The sequence below is a fragment of the Triticum dicoccoides genome, chromosome 3B, assembly GCF_002162155.2.
Source record: "Triticum dicoccoides isolate Atlit2015 ecotype Zavitan chromosome 3B, WEW_v2.0, whole genome shotgun sequence".
In the NCBI taxonomy this organism is placed as follows: Eukaryota; Viridiplantae; Streptophyta; class Magnoliopsida; order Poales; family Poaceae; genus Triticum; species Triticum dicoccoides.
Genome location: NC_041385.1, coordinates 4,022,139 through 4,043,882, shown reverse-complemented (window position 1 = coordinate 4,043,882; position 21,744 = coordinate 4,022,139). Strand labels below are relative to the sequence as shown.

Below are 21,744 nucleotides of genomic sequence, written 5' to 3'. Positions count from 1 at the left end.
GATCTAAACTAAATTTAATGGATTGGCATCTATCTAATGTAAACTGCTCCATGTGACAGTTTTGCAACTGGTACAAGTTGGCTGAGGAGTACAGACATAATATTCACCTTCACTGGGCTCCATTAAATCCCTGCACTGTCTTGACCCTTGAACATCTACAATGTCTGAACGTCATTTTTGTGGTTCACCGAATCAAAGGGAGTACTAAAATGGCCTGGTAACTTCAAATTGCACGATCAACTAATTGGCTAATTGCACAAGTACATTTTGGTATATCTCGAATCACTGATCAATAGGTACTAGTAGTTGTTGGTTTAGTGAACCAACCTATGGTTGGATGGCTAGATGGACAATGGTATGGCCAGCCCATCAGGGTTCAAGTCACATCAGGGTTCAAGTCATGGTGCTCGTATTTATCCTGAATTTATTTCAGCATTTCCGGCTATGCGCGTTCAGTGGGAGGAGACGTTCCCGTCAACTACGAGGAGCCTATGCTAACTTCGTAAAATCTCAAGACGATATGCCAGCTCAGTCTCTCGAAGGTGGTCACAGGGGTAGGGTGTGCGTGTGTGCGTTCATAGGGGTGAGTGTATGCGCGTATATATGAGCGTTTGTGTCGGTAATGATGTTTAAGAAAAAGTAGTTGTTTTACCAAGCATTGACTTCTGGCAAGATCAAGATCGGCGGGGAAACCAACTGAATCCCACATTAACTGCTTGTACCCTCCAGGTTGCATGAATTGGCTTTGATTTGGTCTTCTCTAGCCAAAGTCGCATGTGGAAGATATTGATACCCTTCTTTCTATTTTCCATCTTGATTTACGTACGTCAATCTTGTATAGCATTACTTTCTCGTAGGATGGCCATTTAGTTGTTAAGTGCCAATAGGGGTGCACATAGGCAAGACGCAGCGTTCACTGCATCGTTTTGTCTGTGAGCATCAATCCTTGTGATTCATAGGTTCGATCATGTGACATGATATTTTGGGGACGAAGGAATTTCAAGTGCATCATGCATCCAACGGGTGTGTGACATCACACACCTAATCAAGAGTAGAAAAGATTCGTACTAACATGCAAGTCGAGTATTTGACTGCTGCTACCTCTTGGATGCATGAACTAACATTAGTTAGTTTGGACTTGACCTGCTCAATCTGCATGTGAAGGAGATTCCCTTCTTACAGCACCCCTTCTTTTCTGACTTTAGTAACTTCAGTTTAGTGTTATATATGGATGGAGAAGGCAATCTGTGAGTAGTATTCTGTAGATTGATGGTAAATTATTTTGTGTGAGAACTTAGAGGCCAGGAGTCGTCCTCTATTGTATAAAAAATGCACATAAACTTGAAAAAAAATGCCTTTTAGATTCAGTCTTTACACACTAAATTTACTGCACAGGCTATGATGTTGTTGCTGACTTTGCTGAAAGCAAGTCAGTGGTTTCTTTTTTACCTCAAAAATTTAAATCGAGGGATCACTCATTTGCCTGTCGAATTCAGGGTGTTAAAGTTCTTGCAACAGTGAACATGCTCACATGGCAACTGGAAAGCCCTTTTCATTCAGAAGCTTCTCTTGGCGCAACAGAAATTATAGGAAATGGTGCGACATTTGGTCGTCTTCCTTAAAAAAAAACTCAAAAAGGGAAGATTGTTAGAAGGGAGGGAGAGAGAGGTTTGGTGGAATAGTTCGTTGTATTGCTTGAGCCTCGTGGGCATATATATAGGAGTACAATGACCAACTTGGAGTACAAGACAAGGTAGGAACAAATCCTAGTCTATCATATACTTCCTAATATACATTATACTCAACATCCCCCCGCAGTCACAACGGTAGAGACGCAGACGGTGAGACTGGAGAAGAATCCGAAGGGAAGCCGACGGACACCCCCCCACAGTCGTAACAGTCGACGCATCACGGAGTCGTGGCTGGAGTGGAAACCAACGAGGTTGCTCAAGCTGGCGGTAGCCCTTTGTGCCGTTTGTCGATGTAGCCGAGAGCGTGGGTGGTGGAGCCGTGGTCGAGGTAGCCGTGCGAAGAATGCCGTGGTCGATGTCGAGTCGGGGTAGCCGGTGTCGAGGAGGTCGCCATGGAGCTGCGGGCGCAAGAGGGCGCCGAGTTAGCATGGGCGCATTGGTGTCGAAGTAGTGGTGCGCCGGAAAGAAGATGTTGACAACGCGTCGCGGCGGGTTTGCCAAGCCTGGGGGCACATCGTAGACGAAGGCACGCACCGGTGTTGCCAGCACCGAGCATGCGTAGACGGACGAAGACGAAGTTGACGAAGCACCGACTAGGCTTGCCAGGCCCGGGGACACGTCGTGGATGAAGGCACGCATCGGTGTTGCCAGCACCGGGCATGCATAGATGAGGGACCTGCACGAGCTGTACGCCATGTCGAAGAGGTCGGAGAGGCCAGCAGAGAAGGACTCGACGACGGTTGCGGCGCCAATCGGCGCGGGGCCAATGTCGCCCGCGGTTGTCGTAGTAGATGAAGCGGTCGGGGTAGATGACGGCGACGCTGGCGACGAGCTGGTGCTGGACGAAGACGAAGGGGGTGGACGGGCGGCAACGGCTACGGATAGCGGCGGCGGCGGCCAAAGAAGAGCGGCGGCGGTGCTCGAAGTAGGCGAAGAACCCCGACAGCATGACGAAGACCGGCGCGGACGGTGGCGTTCCCGCGCCAAGGGAGACGGCGCGACACATACCACGGGAGGTCGACGCGGGATGACGGCGGAGTGGACCGCGGGCCGCGGCACTACGGCCCGAAGGGGCGACGCAGCGGCGGCAGGCAGGTCGGGGCGACGGCGGGAAGATGTCGGGGCGGCGGCGGGGACCGCGGGCCACGACACTGCGGCCCGAAGGGGCGATGCAATGGCGGTTCACGTGTCGGTGCAACCGCGGGGACGGCCTCGGGATGGCGGCGTGGACCGCGTGCCACGCTCGCTATGGCCCGACGGGGCGACGCAGCGGCGGCGCGAGGGTCGGTGCAGCCATGGGGATGGCCTGGAACGGACGACCCCGGGGCAGCGGTGGACCGCGGGCCGCGGCACTACGGCCCAAAGGGGCGACGCAGCGGTGACGCGGGTCGGTGCAGCCGTGAGGAGAACCACGTGGCGGCGGCGCTGCGGCCCGACGGGGCAACGCAGCGGCAGCCCGATGCTTGATCGGTGGAGAGGCGCGCTGAACTCGGGAACGATCTTCACGGGTCCTGCGGAGGTGCGCGTAACCGACGGGCCAGGTCGGTCGTGCGGTGTAGATGAGGCGGATCGCGGCGGCGGGTGGGTGATCAATCCGTTCGCGCGCAAGGTCGGGAACGCCGCTCGGTGGAGGCGCGGTGGCGGCGGAGTCCGAGATGAAGCCGACGGCGGCGGGCGGCAGGGCAGCTATGATTGGCCGCAGCATGGCGCGAGGCCGCAGGGGCGGGGTGATGCAGGAGTCCCGGTCGGAGCGGGGCGTTGACGGCCGGCGTAGATCGACGGGCGGGCCGTCGCGCGAACGGCGGCGGTGAAGGGCCGCCGCATGACGCGAGGCCGCCGGGTCGGGGCGACAGGCGGGCCGATGCGCGGACGACGCGCGAGGCCGCCAAGTCGGGGCGACCGACGGGCAGACGCGCGGACGACGCGCGAGGCCGCCAAGTCGCGGCGATCGACGGGCAGACGCGCGGACGACGCGCGAGGCTGCCGGGTCGGTGAAGAAGCTGGCCAATCGCGCCGGTGTTGGAGTAGAGGCGCACGGGGTCGACGGCGGCGGTGGGCGACGCAAACCGGATCACATAGTCCGGAAAACCAAAAAGTAGACGCCGATCAAAGCGACCGGCGAGGGAGAGAAAACCCGGATCAAAGGATCGGAAAAAAAGACTCTCTAGGGCAGCCTGCCACGGCTGGCGGACGAACCCTAGGTACGGGCGGCGCGGCCCCGGCGGCGGTCATGAAGGCCGACCGCCCCAGGGGCGGCGCGCACGTGCGGAAGCGGCGGCGGCTAGGGTTTAGGATCGACTTGCGATAGATACCATGTTAGAAGGGAGAGAGAGGTTTGGTGGAATAGTTCGTTGTATTGCTTGAGCCTCGTGGGCATATATATAGGAGTACAATGACCAACTTGAAGTACAAGACAAGGTAGGAACAAATCCTAGTCTATCATATACTTCCTAATATACATTATACTCAACAAAGATCTCCGTACAACATTTCGTTAGTCACATTAGTCAGATTCAGGCTCTCTGGAACCAGCAGGATAGAATACATAAGCTCATATACACGTAGTATATAGCTACGAATAAGATCAAACTTACGGTGTGAGATTTCCAACTTCAAAAACCAAGGTCTCAACTTTAAAATGCAATAATTTCCAACCAAAATATTGCACTTTTCAATTACATTGGCACCCAACATTCAACTAAATCTATCACATATGCCAACAAACCATACTTTTAACACCAAATATCTCGACTTCCAACCCAAACAAATATGAAATCTGAAATCAACTTTCCTAGCCAAAAATGCAAAAGAAAAAAATATATTCAGGCTGCATCTATTACAACAAGGTTTGCCGGCTCCGGTAAGGGAGGTCTGATCGGCTCACTCCAGTGCTTGTAGTCGTCGCTAGGTGGTCCACTAACATAGTTGTAATTTTTATTATAAGTAGAGGTGAAGCCAGCCCCAATAATCTGTGGGGTCATACGTAGTTGCTGTTATTTTTTTCTTCACGATGAACAGTGTTTTCCGGCTCTTTTCGAAAAGAACTGTGGGGTCACCACCGAGTACAAGTATCCACCCGAGAAAAAAGGGAGTACAAGTAAAGAGAGTACACATGGCTAAAGATGTCCAGGATGTTCGAATACAAGCACACATAGTGTTGAGGTGGCTAATCCATACAGGCGTTGACTTTAGTAGAAAAAACGGTTCTACGAATGTGAGGTTACAAGCATTCTAACCATCAGTAGAAGGTGATTTATGCATAACATGACAGTTCCCTCAACAAGGAAAGAGAATAAACGGCACGGCGGCGAAGGCGCACATCACTTTCCAATACTATTGGATATATACTACAACGACGCAAACAAATACGTACTTCGATGGAGAAGCTGATATATACAAGCCAATCAACACACACCATCATTTCGCACCGTGATTCATTATTCAGCAAAGATAAACAGGAAACAAATCCTCAGCTAAAACGCCAGAGGTGATGCGCCACGACCCGTTCCTCATGTGCTATCCCACAAAACCAGGTCGTGGCGTTTACAAAAATCTACACACGACTACAACGAGCCATGTTATTCCTATGGAAGGAAACCGATCGGTTACATGTTATTCCTAGGCATGGCGGCACCCTTTCTTCTTGCAGCTGTTGTTGCAGTCGTTCTTACAGGTGGAATAGCACTGGTCGAACTGGTCACGCTTGCAAGCTTCGCAATCTGTGTAGTTGTCGTTGTCGCTGACCCCAATGCAACGGTCTTGAGCTACGGTGTTGCAGTCACAAGTGCATGTGTCGTTGCTACTGCAGCAGCTACCGTCTGCGGTGCACCCCTGGAAGACCGCACGCCAGCAGTCCTCATGACTGCTGAGCTTGTCGTTGCATGTAGCACGGCAGCGGCTTTCAACCACTGCGTTGCAGTTGGTACGGCATTGTGGCTCGCAGTCGCTGCAAAAAGGTCTCGGTGGAGGGCTCGGATGCACCAGGGAAGAGCCTTCCTTCTCGCAGCTGTTGTTGCAGTTGTTGACACATTTGGGATAGCAGTACTCGTCGAAGTAGCCGCGCGTGCAACCTTGGCAATCTTTGCAGTAATTGCTGCAGTAGGTTTCAGCCTCCGCGGTGCAGTTAGTACGGCATAGCGTCTCGCAGTCGCTGCATAAAGGTATGTGATTCCCCAGGGAAGACATGATCAACATGGAGAAAACAACAACAACAAGAAAATAAGCTCCACCTGCAGCCATTGTTGCCAAGAAAGCTTCGTTTCTAGCTACAGAGGTAGGTAAATATGTGGAGCAAGAGAGGGTCTCAAGAAACAGATGCCAATGAGCTAGCCGGTGACTTGCTATATGATGGAGCGCCTGATACTATTTATAGGCTAGCTAGCTTCCACCGGAGGCTACGTAGACCTAAACTGAATTATATGGATGGACATCTATCTAATGTAAACTGCTCCATGTTACAATTTGGTTGTAATAATGTTACAAGTTGGCTAGGCTCCATTAAGTCCCTGCACTGTCTTGACTCTTGACTCTTGAACATCTCCAATGTATGGAATTCATTTATGTGGCTCACCGATCAAAGGGAACAGTATTAAAATGGCTTGGTAACACTGTTTTGGGAAATATAGCAAGCACCAATGTGTTGAGGACTTGTTGTACTCCAGAGAACAATCACTTGAATGGCACCAATGTGTTGAGGACTTGACACTTCAAATTGCACCATCAACTGATTGCACAAGTACGCTTTGGTAGTACTAGTAGTTGTTTTTACCAAGCATTGACTTTTGGCAAGATCAAGATCAGCGGGGCTACCAAGTGAATCGCACATAAAGGGCTCGTACTGCTCAGGTTGAATGAATTGGCTTTGATTTGGTCTTCTATAGCCAAAGTCGCATGTGGAACAGATTGATACGCCTTTTTCTATTTTTCCATCATGATTTGGCTCTCACCGAATCAAAGGGAGTAGTACTAAAATTGCTTGGGGTTTAGAACACATATAGCAAACACTAATGTGTTGAAGACTTTATTTTACTCTAGATATAACAATCAATAGAATGGCTAGCTTGACACTTCAAATTGCACAAGTACGTTTCGGTACCCCAAATTACTGATCAATAGATACTAGTACTAGTTGTTTTACCAAGCATTGACATTTGGTAAGATAAAGATCGGCGACGCTACCAAGTGAATCGCACATTAATTGATCATACTTTCTAGATTGTATGAGTTGGCTTTGATTTGGTATTCTATAGCCAAAGTCGCATGTGGAAGAGATTGATACCCTTCTTTCAATTTTTCCATCTTGATTTATGTACGTTAATCTTGTATAGCATTACTTGCTCGTAAGACGGCCATTTAGTTGTTAACTGCCAATACCGGTGCACTTAGGCTGATAGGCAAGACACGGCGTTCGGTGCATTGTTTCTATCAGGCTGGCTCCTTTCGTCTGTGATTCATAGGTTTGACACGTGACATGATATTTTGGGGACGAACGAATTTCAAGTGTCTCATGCATCCATCGGTGGTGTGACATCACACACTTAATCAAGGGTAGAAAAGATTTGTACTGCCTCCATAAAGAAATATAAGAACGTTTAGATACAGAGGGAGTACTAACATGCAAGTCGAGTACTTGATTACTGCTACCTCTTGGACGCATGAACTGACATTAGTTAGTTTGGACTTGACCTGCTCAATCTGCATGTGAAGGAAATTCCCTTCTTACAGCACCCCATTATTTTCACAAACTGAATGATCACACTTGCCACGAGTGTCGTTTTGGAAAGCTTGTTTGTCTTCTGTTTAGTTCATTTTCTACTATTGCTTCTTTTGCTTTCAAATTGATCCATGGTGATGTATGGACCTCCCCCTTTCCAACTAATAGTGGCTATCTCTATTACCTTATGATTTTGGATGATTTTTCTCATTATGTGCGGAACTTTCCTCTTCAACGCAAATAGGATGTTCAACTAACTCTCACTGTATTTTACTCCTATGTATCTACGCAGTTTGCCCATTCTATCCGTTCTCTTCAAACAAACAAGCACACATAGTCTAATACATACAGACCTTGACTTCGGTACAAAAAATGGTTCTGTAAACGCAAGGTCTCAAGCATTCTAATCATCAGTGGAAGGTGATTTACATAAAAAGGGGCAGTTTCCTCCACAACGAAAGAAAGTAAATGGCACGGTGAAGGCATGCATCACCTTCAAGTATTATTGGATACTATAACGACACACAAATGCATACTTGGACGGACAAGCTGATGTATAGAAGCCAATCAAGACACGTACGCAAGCTCTATAGAAGGACTGTAATTTCACACCGTGTCAACTTTGTGAAATTTCTTTCCTTTTCCATATCATTATTCAGTATAGATAAACAGAATGCAAATCCCCAGCTAAAATGCTCGGATGTGATGCGCCACGACCCATTAATTCATTCTATGCCATCCCACAGAACGAGTTCATGGTTGTTACAAAAGTCTACGCACGACTACGGCGAGCCATGTTATTTATTATGCAAGGCAGCGGGTCGACTACATGTTATTCCTAGGCATGGCGGCACCGTTTCTTCTTGCAGTTGTTGTTGCAGTCATTCCTACAGGTGGAACCGCACTGGTCGTATATGCTGCGCTTGCAAGGTTCACATTGTAGGGTGCCGTCGCTGATGCTGATGCAACTCCTTTCAGCCACAGTGTTGCAGTCGCAAGTGCATGTGCCGTTGCTACTGCAGCAGGTACCCTTTACGGTGCAGTCTTCAAAGACGGATCTCTGGCAGCCCTCCTGAAGGCCTCCACCGCGGCGGCAGTAGCCACTGCAGAAGGTTTCAGCCTCCGCCTGACAGCTGGTAGGGCATTGCGTCTCGCACTCGCTGCATAAAGGCCTCGGGGCCCCCAGGGAAGACGCGATCAGCATGGAGAAAACAACGACAGCAGTAAGAAGAGAAGCACCACCTGCAGCCATTGTTGCAGAGCAAGCTTTGTAGCTAGAGAGGTGAATATGTGGAGCAAGAGAAGGTGAGTTGCTATATGATATGGTGCGCCTCATGATACTATTTATAGGGTAGCTAGCTTGCAGTGGAAGATACGTAGTAACGTAGATCTGAACTAAAGTATCTGGATAGATGGCTATCTAAAGTAAACTGCACCATGTTAGAGTCTGGCTAAAAAATGTTACAAGTTGGCTTGAGGAGGATCACTGGGCTCCATTAATTTCCCGGCACTCTGTCTTGAACATCTCCAGTATGAACTTTCACAATTTCATTTTTTGGCTCACCGATCAAAGGGGGTAGTATAAATATTTCCTACTACCCGGTGGTAGTTACCACCAAAAGTATGTACTATATAAGAATGTTTAGGTCGAAAATACATATCTGCGCCCGAGCTCATCTGCACCCGTGCTGACGAAAAAATCAAAACAAATACTAGAAAAATTCAAAAAAATTCATTTTTTTGTGTGGTAGAAAATTTGGTGCATGAGGTCTGCTCCAATTTTCAAACTATTTAGACATCTGAGGAGCTCTCAGCAAAAAGATAAATTGGGGGTCTGTAAAAATGTTTACTGTTCATGTACTGTTTTGGCTCGATTTGTCTTTTTTGCCAAGAACTGCTCAGATGTCCAAATGACTTGAAATTTGCAGCGGACCTCAGGCATCAAATTGTCTACTGCACAAAAGAAGTTTGGAATTTTTTGATTTTGTTTTGAATTTTCTACAAATTGTTTTCCAACCGGGTGCAGATGAGCCTGGGCATCAAAACGCCCTACTCTGTTTAGGTAGTATATATACTACTTTTGTAGCACGTATCGTACTTTGAGTATGCTCCTTTTTACGTACAAATTTGTACGTATTTCATAGATATAATAAAAATCATGAGTCAACTTATAATTTTTTCATGTAACTCACTTTAAAGTATCTTATATATAGTATATGAACACACTTATAATGATAAAATAGTATATATATAGTACTACACGTTAGTAAATGAGACATGAGGATAACTACCACAGGTGATAGGATGCACTTCTGTTTTCTTTACTCCAGAGAACAACCACTTGAATGGGTAGCATAACACTTGAGCTAAATGCATTGTTTATGATACCCCGGATTACTTATCAATACAAAATTATAGTATAGCCAAAATGACTACTCCCTCCATTTACTTATACAAAACCACTATGAAATATATATTTTGCATCTATACAAAGCCATCAACACTAAGCGAGGAAAAAATTAATGATATTTTCTCGTACTAGCAACCTGTATAATACCTGCTTGTATGTAGTCGTAATGACACTCAACTACTTTCTCCACTCAGTTTTTCTTGCATGCATGCAGTGTATTAATGATCCTACGAAAATAAATGTTGAATTGCAAAACATGTATTAAATTCTATCTTAGTATCTGTAATTTGATTTTGTGGCCTTGTATATAAAAATGAAGGGAATATATAATATTGTCATGTCATATATAGTCATCACTTATAGTCACTCATATAACAAGGTTAGTTATACGGTTGGCTATAAAAGTAGTAATGCTTTTTTCCATCTTCCCTCTATCTTTTTTTTCATATATATTTATTATTGTATTTGCCTATGAGTACACATATAGCTAGACTCTTTCATGAGAGTCCACTCTCCTCACTTCTTCATATCTCTCTCTTCCATATAGGCAAAATTGTCATGTGAAGGGGCTATAGGCCTGCTATTGTAGAGTACTTGTTCTAACGAAGCATTGACTTTGACGAGATCAAGATCGGCGGATTGATCCTAGATTTACTTGCAACTGGCTCTTATTAAGTGGTGCATTAATTGCTCGTAGTGTCCAGATCGCATGAATTAACTTTGATTTGGTCTTCTCTTGCCCCATCTTCAATTCCTGATTTATGTTACTAGTCTGGTAGTAGGGCGAACATTGACTTGTTAGCTGCAAGTTGCGGCAAGAAGACGCGGCCCTCGGTGCATCATGTTTTTTTTTAAAAGGGGGAAACCCCGGCCTCTGCATCAGCATGATGCATACGGCCCTCTTATTAACAAAATAAAGAAGTATCAACATGGTTCCAAAGTTCCTCAAAAGTGAAAAAGAAGCAAAACAAGCTCACACAGAGCCCGGAGAAGCTAGATACATCAACTAGCCACATCAAAATGCCACAACCGGCTGGGCAAACTAGGTAGGAATACTAAATGCCTATCCTATTACATGACCGCCTTCCAAACCGGTTGAAGATATCCCGAGCTACCATCTCCCAACGGATAGACCCAGTAACCAAATGCTCCCTGGCCTCCGTCTGGGTGAGTAGCGACCACGAACGGATCAAAGCCGTAGTCCGGAATAAAACCTGCAAAAAATGTATACATGATATTCTGTTAAAGACCAAATCGTTTCTGCAGTTCCAGATGGTCCACAGCAAAGCACAAACCCCCACCCGAATATGTCTCACTAAGTTAGGCTCAATCCCATTAAGCCATGTCCCAAATAAAGCATTAACAGAATTCGGTGGTTTGATGTTGAAAGCAATGTGGACCGTCTGCCATAGTACCTTTGCCAGCGGGCAATCAAAAAAGAGGTGTTTAATAGTCTCATCCCGATCGCAGAAACTACACCTAGTAGGTCCTGTCCAATTGCGCTTCATCAAGTTATCCTTAGTTAAAATTACTTGTTTATGAACAAACCACATAAACACTTTTATTTTCAAAGGAACTTTGACATCCCAAACATGTTTGGACGTAGGAATGGAGCTCGTATTAATAACATCAATATACATTGATTTAACCGTGAAGCCTCCAGACTTAGTCAACTTCCAGCGCAATTCATCGGGTTGTTGAGAAAGCCGGATATCCATCAGCCTCCTAACTAGATGGAGCCAGTGTTCCCAACGATTGCCCTCTAGCACTCGTCTGAACTGAATATTAAGGGGGGTAGATTGAAAAACCGAAGCAATGACCACCTCCTTTCGTTGAACAATACGATACAAAGGGGGTGTGTCGCCAAGCCAAGTGTCCTCCCAGAAACGTGTGCTTGTGCCGTTTCCGACAACAAACTTTGTCCTATTAACGAAAGCCTGCTTGACCTTCATGAGACCCTTCCAGAAAGGCGAGTCAGTCGGCCTTACAGAGACCTGCGACAAAGTTTTTGACTGGAGGTACTTGCCGCGAAGGATCTGTGCCCACACAGCATCCGTCTCCGACGAAAGCTTCCACAGCCACTTGCTAAGGAGGCATTTATTCTTAATTTCGAGATTCTCAATACCTAGACCCCCTTGGTCCTTCGGTCTACAAATGATGTCCCACTTAGCAAGCCTGTATTTTCTTTTAAGCTCATCACCCTTCCAGAAGAACCGCGATCTATAGAAGTCCAGTCTCTTCCTAACACCAACTGGTACCTCAAAGAACGAAAGAAGAAACATCGGCAAACTTGTGAGTACCGAATTAATTAGGATTAACCGGCCTCCATATGATAAGAGCTTGCCCTTCTAGCAGCTCAGTTTCTTCTCAAATCGGTCCTCAATGCACTTCCATTCTCTGTTTGTTAGCCTACGATGGTGGATAGAAATCCCTAAGTATGAGAAAGGTAACTGTCCCAACTCACATCCAAACAATTGCCTATAAGCATCCTGTTCATCTTTGGCCCTACCAAAACAGAACAGCTCGCTCTTATGAAAGTTTATCTTCAATCCGGTCAATTGTTCAAATAGGCATAAAACCAGCTTCATATTTCTAGCCTTAACCAAGTCATGCTCCATAAAGATGTTCGTATCATCAGCGTATTGTAGGATAGAGATACCTCCATCAACAAGATGAGGCACCAATCCACCTACTTGACCATTTTCCTTAGCCCTTCCTATCAGAACTGCCAACATATCTACCACAATGTTAAACAAGATAGGGGACATCGGGTCTCCTTGTCGTAGGCCTTTATGTGTCTGGAAGTAATGACCTATATCATCATTAACTTTAATTCCCACACTACCTTTTTGCGTAAATGATTGCACCTGTCTGCGCCAGGCTTCATCAAACCCTTTCATACGCAAAGATTGTTGGAGAAATGGCCACTTAACCTTATCATACGCTTTCTCGAAATCCACTTTAAAAATCACTCCATCCAATTTTTTGGAGTGGATTTCATGGAGCGTTTCATGCAGGACTACCACCCCTTATAGGATGTTTCTGTCTGGCATGAACGCGGTTTGGGATTGATGCACCACAGAATGCGCAATCTGTGTGAGTCTGTTGGTCCCGACCTTGGTGAAGATTTTGAAACTAACATTTAAGAGACAGATCGGCCTGAATTGCTCAATTCTGACCGCATCCGTCTTCTTAGGTAGCAGTGTGATAGTCCCAAAATTCAAGTGGAATAATTGAAGCTGTCCAGAGAATAGATCATGAAACATAGGTAGTAAATCCCCCTTAATAATGTGCCAGCACTTCTTATAGAACTCGGCCGGGAAACCATCCGGACCGGGAGCCTTATTATTTTTCATTTGTGCAATTGCCTCAAAAACCTCCTTCTCCGAGAACGGGGCAAGCAGGATCTCATTATCAGCAGCCGAAAGCTGAGGTACATCCTCAGTTCTGGACTCATCAAGGGACACCGTATTATCCTCCGGTGGACCAAATAACTGCTTATAATAATCGGTGATATATGTTTTTAGGTTATCCTGACCTAAAATCGTACCCTCGTCCTGCTTGAGCTGAAAGATTCGCTTCTTTCTGTGCTTGCCATTAGCAATTAAATGAAAGAACTGAGTATTCGCGTCCCCCTGGACCACTCTACGTACCTTAGCACGTAAAGCCCACTTCAGTTCTTCTTCGCATAGTAGTTCTTTTAACCGCTTTTCCGCCTCATTTTTAACCTGAAGCTCTGCGGGGGCTAAAACATTAGACTCGGCTTTTATGTCCAAGTCATGTACAAGAGAAAGGAGTCTATCCTTTTCAATCTTATACACACCGCTAAGGTGCTTAGACCAACCCTTCAAGAAGCTTCTCAAATTCCTAATCTTATTCTGCCATCACTCAATGGGTGTTTTACCGCGAACATCTTTAACCCATTCCCTGGCTATCAAATCTAAGAACCCCTCACGTTCGAACCATGACGTCTCAAATGAGAAGGTGTTCTTATTACCCACGTGGTTCGGCTCCCCTGAGTCCACGAACAGTGGGGTATGATCAGATATTCCCCTCGAAAGAGCTTGCACCGTGACCAACGGGAATTTTTGTTCCCACTCCACACTTGCAAGAACCCGATCAAGTTTTTCGTAAGTTGGGTTTGGCATAGCGTTGGCCCATGTAAACTTTCGACCCGAGAGTTCTATCTCTCTCAGATCCAAGCTTTCAATAATGGTGTTGAACATGAAGGACCATCTGCCTTCAAAGTTGTCATTGTTCTTCTCCTCTCGCCTCCGGATGATATTGAAATCACCTCCAACTAAAATCGGTAGTTGTTCTGACCCACAAATTCGAACGAGGTCTGCTAGAAACTCCGCTTTAAACTCGGGCTGCGCGGCACCATATACCGCCACCAAAGCCCAGTTAAAGCCATCCGTCTTAGACCTAACTCGAAACTTTACCGCGAAGTCACCCATCACTACACTACGGACTTCAAGTGAATCGCATCTCACACCTACTAAGATACCCCCGGATCTTCCTCGCGGAGGTAAGCAATGCCAACCGAAATCAATACCACCAACTAGTGAGGAGAGAAACTGCGGTGCAAAGTTATCTCTACCCGTCTCTGATAGAGCAACAAAATCTAGCTTCTGCTCAAGAGATGTCTCAGCCAGGAATCTTCTTTTAGCCAAGTCTTTAAGACCTCTGCTATTCCAAAAAATTCCTCTCATAGTTCATCATGGAATTTTTTTGTGGTTCGAATCCTAACACTCCTACGAACTGCGGAATCGGGATAAATCTTCCGTTTCCACTTACGCTTAGGTTTACTAAGCTCGTTTCCCCGTTCCTCATGACCGGGTTCTGAAATATTACTAGCGTCATTCTGTAGGGGCACATCCTCTTCGTCAGCGTCATGGTTAGTGGGTGCGAGATCCTCACACAGGCTATCAAGCACTCTAACTCCTAACGCATTTATCTCATCATCATTCATTGGTTTAACTGCTGCAAGATTACGAATAGCCTCTAAAGCATGTTCCGCTTCCAGGTCTAATATATCATTCACCGATTTGGTAATTTCACTATCCGTAGCACCTAGTGAAACTCCTAATTGGTTTGCATTATTTATAATGTCCTCAGTAGAAAAATGCAATAAGGAATTAGACAAGTTGACGGACATACCCGAAGAAAAAGCAGCCTCCTGAAGCTTGGCCGCCCTCATAGCGCACCGCTGCTGCATATCATCAACCTCCGGGACGTCGAGGATGCGAGCACTCATCCGTCTCCCCTCGGAGATAGGATCTGGGATCCCACCAAACGCGATCACCTCCTCCCTAGTATAACCTGGCACCAAAACTCCAGGTGGTGCCGAAGTCACTAGAGAAGGCGTCTGCGGGCTCCTGATCCTCTTGGACGAGTGCCCCACACCAGGCAATGGGGAGGAGTGTAAGACAGGGGCCTCCTGCCCGCGGTCTCCTCCCGCCCCAACCTGCGGCTCAGACGGAGAAGCCCTTGGTGAGGTGGTCCTCCTGACCATCGGAGTAGAGGGTGGAGACCGGGCCCCCCTGCCCTGGCGTCTCCCCTCCCGCAGCCGCAGCCTCAGTGGTTGCCACCACCGTCGCAGAAGTAGTCAAGGCCGCCTGCCTCGAGGTCCCTCCAGCCGCTGGAGCCGACCCCCTCGGGGCCGACGCCACCGAAGATACCTGCATCGTCCTCGGGACGGGGGGAGAGTGAACTCCATGTCCCGAACCCCCTCCCCCACAACCCCTCGGTCCCGCGATCGCTGACACCGAAGTCGCGCCCGCGGGAGTCAGCAATCCAGGAGGGCCATCACCGTGCCTCCACTCCGCATCGCCTCCCAAAGAACTCGCCCGACGAGCAATAGACACACCAATCTCCCTCTCAAACTCCAGTGAAGGAAGCGTGTGCTCAAGATCATCATCCGAATCCACCCTGTCGCTCCAAAGCCTGGGAGGTGCCGAGGCTGGCTCGAAAGACCCAAAACGCAGAGTAGCCATGGGTACCGTCGGTGAGACTGTGGGCTCAGCCTCCGATCCATTCCCGGCCGACTGAGCGTGAGAACCGTTGGATCCCTCTCGCATGGTCTCATCTGACGGTGCCTCCTTAGTCCCCGCACCACCCTCTCGGTCGTTCATGTCAACATCATTGCCGTTAACCGCATCATCAAATAAGTCTGTGTCCTCGAACTCAATATCTAGCGGGAACACCTCGCCCTTATAAGTCCAGTTGACCTTATCAAGCACATACTCAATATCCAGAATGCTTACAAGAATCCGAGCAATCCCATTGGCACGAGTGAAAGCCATGTCTACTTTTTTTGTTTTTCCAACCAGGATGCCCAAACTAGCCACAACACGAGCATCCTGCAGAGGCTTAGATGGAGCCCCCAAAAACCTCAGCCATACCTGTGTAAGCGGTTTTCCTTTAGGCTCAACCTGTTTCCACTCGTTAAACTCCAGAATACACTTAGTACCGGGAACTTTACACAAGCCAAAACTTAACAATCTCTGCAGGTCCTCGACAGATGGGAAATCAACCTTAAAAACTCTGTCCTCAATGAGCACCAACTCCCAAACAAAATCACCGGGAGCTAACTCCTGCAACCTCCTCACAATCTGTGCCTCAGTCACCTCGCCCTGTGTCGCTCTCACAATCCCAGTAGTCGAACTCTGGTTATCCTCCGGGACCTCTCTCGCCTCCGGGGACTCAAAAAACATGAGCTCAGCACAGTAGACTCCATAGATGTTCAGAGTCGGAGGTAAGTCACGCAAAATCGGGCACTCTCCCGACTCATGTGCAAGCTTGCCACATGACTCGCACAGCTGGGCCACACACTCAGCAATGAAGTGGCCCTTGTCACCACATCGATAGCAAATCATCCTCTCCTTCTTACGGGCATACTTGGACGCCCTCTCTGCATCAGACCTGTTGGTGGCCTCATCCACCGTCCCAGCCTCAGAAACGTCAACATTGGCCAACTCCTTCACCACCTCCATCGCCTGTGGAGGTAGCTCTGAGGAATGCTGAGTCTCCTCCGTAGCATCAGTATGAACAGTCACCCTAGGTGGTGGTGGGCGGCGAAATCTCCCACGACCCCAGCTCCGACCACCACGGTTACCACGAAAACCTCCCCTCTGACGATGATCCGGGCCGGAAGCCCCCTCAACAAAACCGCCGGCCGGCCCAAGAAAGGGTCTCTCGGCCGACCCGTCACTCTGCCAAGCGTAACCACGCCCTCCTCCCGTAGACGAGGATCCGCGGTGCTGTCCCTCACCGTATGCATCGTATCCGTCGTCCCCCCACTGGCCTCGGGGAGGAACATTAGGCTCTTTATTGTTCGACTGAGGCTGAGTGGACCTGTTCTGCACCGGCCTAGCAACATAATGCGGTGGTGGTTTTCCCGTGGTTGCCGGCACGCCTCCAACCTGCCGTTGTCCGGCGCCGCGGCCAGCCGGCCCATCTCCAGTAGTACCCGGCACGGGGGGTCTCGGTCCCCCTCTACCCGCAGCCTGGGTAGCAAGGGGCGGCGCCGTTATTGCTCTCCCGACCCCCCCGACCGGCAGAATTAGCTGCGGGCACCGAGGCCGGTGCCGTCGGCCTCACGCCTCCCTTCCCAAGAGCCGGCTGCGGATGGGATGGCCCCGGCGGCGGCGCACCCCCGGGGGGTACACCTCGTCCCGCGGCACCAGCCGCGCCGCCACCTCCCGCCGGCGGCCTTTGGCCGTTCTGCGTGACCTCCCCGTCCGGCGGTCGCTGCCGGCGGTGGAGCCACCCCACCCCGACCTGCAGCGCCTGACGAGGAACGTTTCGCCGGCGGAGGAGCATCCCCTCGACCTGCCATGGCCGGCCAGGGCTGGATGCGCCTCGCTCGTCGATCCCTGCAAGACGGGAAACCCTTCCTACCTGTTTTGCGAACCCTAGACGGCGGCAAGCGAACGAAGGGCACAAAGCGATCGACGTTCGTGCATGCGCTCTCCACAGGCCGAACAGACCGGACGCAGCTCTCCTGGGCCACATACCCATTGGAGGCTGCACGATCCGGGCCGGCATCTACACCCCCATGATGGGCCTCATGCCCATGCATGGTTCGGGAACCGGCCCACTCCATCCCGGCCCACTCAGAACCAAGTAGAGAATTCAAACGAAGGGACCTCGCCGCCCTGATCCCGTCCGCCGCCCTGGTCGCCGGCGGCGGGGGCGCTGGATCCGGCCTCCCTCCTTTCTTCTTCTTCTTCCGAATAACTATGTTCCAATCATCTTGCGGAAAATAATCAGACAAAGTAATTGGTTGAATGCGTACCTTATGCAAAGGTCCTTTCCATGGTCGGATCGCCGTCGCCACTATTCTCCGGTGTACAATCCGGCGAACCACCTCCACTCGATCGGTAGAACGCAGACCTAGCCGCGCCGGATCCTCTCCGGGCACGATTTCATCTACCAACGCAGCGACATCTTCCTCCGAGTATCCTGGATTGAACGCCTCGCAAATCACGTCGGATGGTGTTGGTGAGTAGTCCGACACCGGATCGTCGTCGTCCTCCTCATCTTCCGAGTCCGCTAGCGCCCAGAATCGGCCCCCCACGCGCGCATCAATCAGATCCGGCGACTCCTCGGTGCATCATGTGACTTGCTCATTTCGTTTTCGAGACTGAGCATCCTTGTGATTCATAGGTTCCATCATGTGACATGATATTTTGGAGATGAAGGGACGTCCCGTACTTGCGTCATGCATCCATCATGAGTGTGGCATCCTGCAGTTAATAGTAGAAAAGAACACACAAGTTAAGGGTATTTTGGATAGTAATCCATTAAAACTAAGCAAGGCCAAGAACGCGCCGAGGTCATCGACGAAGGCAGGTGGAGCGAGCAATTCGACGCAGCCGCCCCACACCGTCTACTCGGACGCACATGACCGGCGGTCGCTCCAAGATCGCTTCCTTCCCTGCATCACCACCTACGCCCACCGTCTGGTGACGTCGTCCTTGTAATACTACCCTCCCTCACGTAGAAAGCACAGTCTCTCCTCTGGCTAGACTAGTGCTGGATGCCAGGATGTGTGTACGCGCGCCGGGGCGCTGGATGCCTGGGTTAGCAGTGCATGTGATGTGATGGATTAGTGTTTGGGGCTGCTGAGTATAGAACCGTACGAATCAATACATGCATGCACTTCAGCCACATATGCTTGCTAGTCCAACCTGCGGAGGCACACGGCCATGGAGACGAGAGCGAGCGCCGGAAGGAGGGCAAGCAGGCGACAGGATGACGGATGTCCTGGGGTGGCGGCCTGCGATTGTTGCCGAGGCATGCTAAACTCGGAAACTCATGCTTGCTGTAATGAACTTGTAGGTTTGCATCGCGGATGCCGACAGTGGCCTTACATGCTATGTTCTCAGTGGTGGAGCTCATGGTTATGATTTTATACTTATGAACAATATGGTTGTGTTTGGCGTGAATTTGTTGGATATATGCAACTTTGTTGGACATGTATGCATGTTGAATTTTGTGGAGCTACTACATATATTGTTGGATATCTATACATGTTGAGTTTGGTGGAGGCGTGGAGCTATATATATTGTTGTTTTAATTGCAAGGCTGTTACAGCAAACAAAGCAAAAAAAAAAAACACTTTGGCATACAAGCCGAGTGCAGTACTCGGCTTACCAACTATAAGTCGGGCCGCCAAGGTAAAAGCACTCAGCGTATATTATATAAGCCTTGTTGCCCAGAAAATGCACTCGGCTTATATTATATAAGCCGGGTCGCCCACTTAAAGTACTCAGCTTACAAAACCGTAAGCCATATAGCCTAGAAAAAGCACTTGGCTTATACTTCCTCCGTTCGGAATTACTTGCCGTAGAAATGGATGTATCTAGACATTTTTTAGTTCTAGATACGTCCATTTCTGCGACAATTAATTCGGAACGGAGGGAGTAGAAGCCAAAGAACCAAATGGCATCTGCCGGTTCATATATAGGCTGAGTGCGCCAAGCCGCCAACTGAATACTTGGTTTACATTGGAGGCGTGGCAGCAGTTCGGAGCCCCACACCATGTCGGGAAACACCATGAGATGACACTCTGAATGAGCACACTTGCCACGAGCGTCGTGTTGGAAAGCTTGTCTGTCTTGTGTTACTTCATCTTCTACTATTGCTTCTTTTGCTTTTCAATTGATCCATGGTGATGTATGGACCTTCCCTTTCCAAGTAATACTAGCTATCTCTATTCCCTTGTGATTTTGGATGATTTTTTTCATTATGTGTGGACGTTTCCCCTTCGACGCAAATAGGATTTCTACTAACTCTCACCGTATTTTACTCCTATATATCTACGCAGTTTGGCCATTCTATCCATGCTCTTCAAAAAGAGAAGCACTCATAGTCTAATACATACAGGCCTTGACTTCGGTACAAAAAACAGTTCTATAAACGCAAGGGCGCAAGCATTCTAATATCAGGGGAAGGTGATTTATTTTACATAAAAAAAGGTCAGTTTCCTCAACAACGAAAGAAAGTAAATGGCACGGCGAAGGAACGCATCACCTCCAAGTATTACTGGATACTACAAGGCGCACAAATGCATACTTGGATAGACAAGATGATGAATACAAGCCAATCAACACACATACACAAGCTCCATGGAAGAAGAACATTGAAGAACGATAATTTCACACCATGTCAACTTTGTGAAATTTCTTTCGTTTTTCATATTATTATTCAGTATAGATAAACAGAATGCAAATCCACAGCTAAAACGCCGGAGGTGATGCGCCACGACCCATTAATTCCTTCTATGCCATCCCACAGAACGAGGTCATGGCGGTTACAAAAGTCTATGCACGACTACAACGAGCCATGTTATTTCTTATGCAAGGCAGCCGATCGACTACATGTCATTCCTAAGCATGGCGGCACCCTTTCTTCTTGCAGTTGTTGTTGCAATCATTCCTACAGGTGGAACCGCACTGGTTGTATATGCTGCGCTGGCAAGGTTCACATTGTAGGGTGCCGTCGCTGATGGTCATGCAAGCCCTTTCAGCCACAGTGTTGCAGTCACAAGTGCATGTGCCGTTGCTACTGCAGCAGGTACCCTTTACGTTGCAATCCTCAAACACGGATCTCCGGCAGCCCGATCGAGGTCCGCCACCACTAGTGCAGTAACCCCTGCAGGAGGTTTCAACCTGCGCAGTGCAGTTGGTACGGCATTGTGTCTCGCACTCGCTGCATAAAGGCCTCGGCACCCCCACGGAAGACGTGATCAGCATGGAGAAAACAACAACAGCAACAAGAAGAGGAGCTCCACCTGCAGCCATTGTTGCCGAGCAAGCTTTGTAGCTAGAGAGGTGAATATCTGGAACAAGAGAAGGTGTCAAGATTGGAGATGTGAACAAGCTAGCTGGTGACTTGCTATATGATATGGTGTGCCTCCTGATACTGTTTATAGGCTAGCTAGCTTGCAGTGGAGGATACGTAGATCTAAACTAAATTATATGGATGGATGGCTATCTAAAGTAAACGGCACCATGTTACAGTCGGGCTAAAAAATGTTACAAGTTGGCTTGAGGAGGATCACTGGGCTCCATTAGTTTCCCGGCACTGTCTTGGACATCTCAAGTATGAACTTTCACAGCTTCATTTTGGTGGCTCACCGATCAAAGGGGGTATTACTAAAATTGCTTGATAACACTGTTTTGGGAACAATCATTTGTGTTCTGTACTTTTCTTTTACTCCAGAGAACAGTCACTTAAATGGCTAGCTTGACACTTAACTTAAATGCACAAGTTTTGGTACCCTAATTACTTATCAATACAAAGTTGTTTAGCGAAGCATTGACTTTGACGAGATCAAGATCAGATCGATCCTAGATTTACTCGCAACTAGCTTTTAGTAAGTGGTGCATTAATTGCTCGCACCGTCCAGATCGCATGAATTG

General features: G+C 48.4%; 3 protein-coding genes across 3 annotated transcripts; all 3 read right to left on the bottom strand.

Moving 5' to 3' along the window:
- Positions 1–5,130: 5,130 nt before the first annotated feature.
- LOC119280406 lies at positions 5,131–6,012 on the bottom strand. Its single transcript, XM_037561265.1, has one exon. It carries the CDS (start codon positions 5,928–5,930, stop codon positions 5,310–5,312), a length of 621 nt encoding a protein of 206 aa, XP_037417162.1. The 5' UTR covers positions 5,931–6,012; the 3' UTR covers positions 5,131–5,309.
- A 1,979-nt stretch (positions 6,013–7,991) lies between these two features.
- LOC119280405 lies at positions 7,992–8,699 on the bottom strand. Its single transcript, XM_037561264.1, has one exon. It carries the CDS (start codon positions 8,654–8,656, stop codon positions 8,243–8,245), a length of 414 nt encoding a protein of 137 aa, XP_037417161.1. The 5' UTR covers positions 8,657–8,699; the 3' UTR covers positions 7,992–8,242.
- Positions 8,700–20,485: 11,786 nt separating this feature from the next.
- On the bottom strand, positions 20,486–21,204 carry LOC119280404 (keratin-associated protein 5-3-like). Its single transcript, XM_037561263.1, has one exon. It carries the CDS (start codon positions 21,121–21,123, stop codon positions 20,710–20,712), a length of 414 nt encoding a protein of 137 aa, XP_037417160.1. The 5' UTR covers positions 21,124–21,204; the 3' UTR covers positions 20,486–20,709.
- Between the last annotated feature and the right edge of the window lie 540 nt (positions 21,205–21,744).

What these genes read in the sequence shown, in the direction of transcription:
- LOC119280405 (XM_037561264.1), bottom strand. Translation starts at nt 8,656, where the DNA reads ATGGCTGCAGGTGGTGCTTCTCTTCTTACTGCTGTCGTTGTTTTCTCC.
- LOC119280404 (XM_037561263.1), bottom strand. Translation starts at nt 21,123, where the DNA reads ATGGCTGCAGGTGGAGCTCCTCTTCTTGTTGCTGTTGTTGTTTTCTCC.
- LOC119280406 (XM_037561265.1), bottom strand. Translation starts at nt 5,930, where the DNA reads ATGGCTGCAGGTGGAGCTTATTTTCTTGTTGTTGTTGTTTTCTCCATG.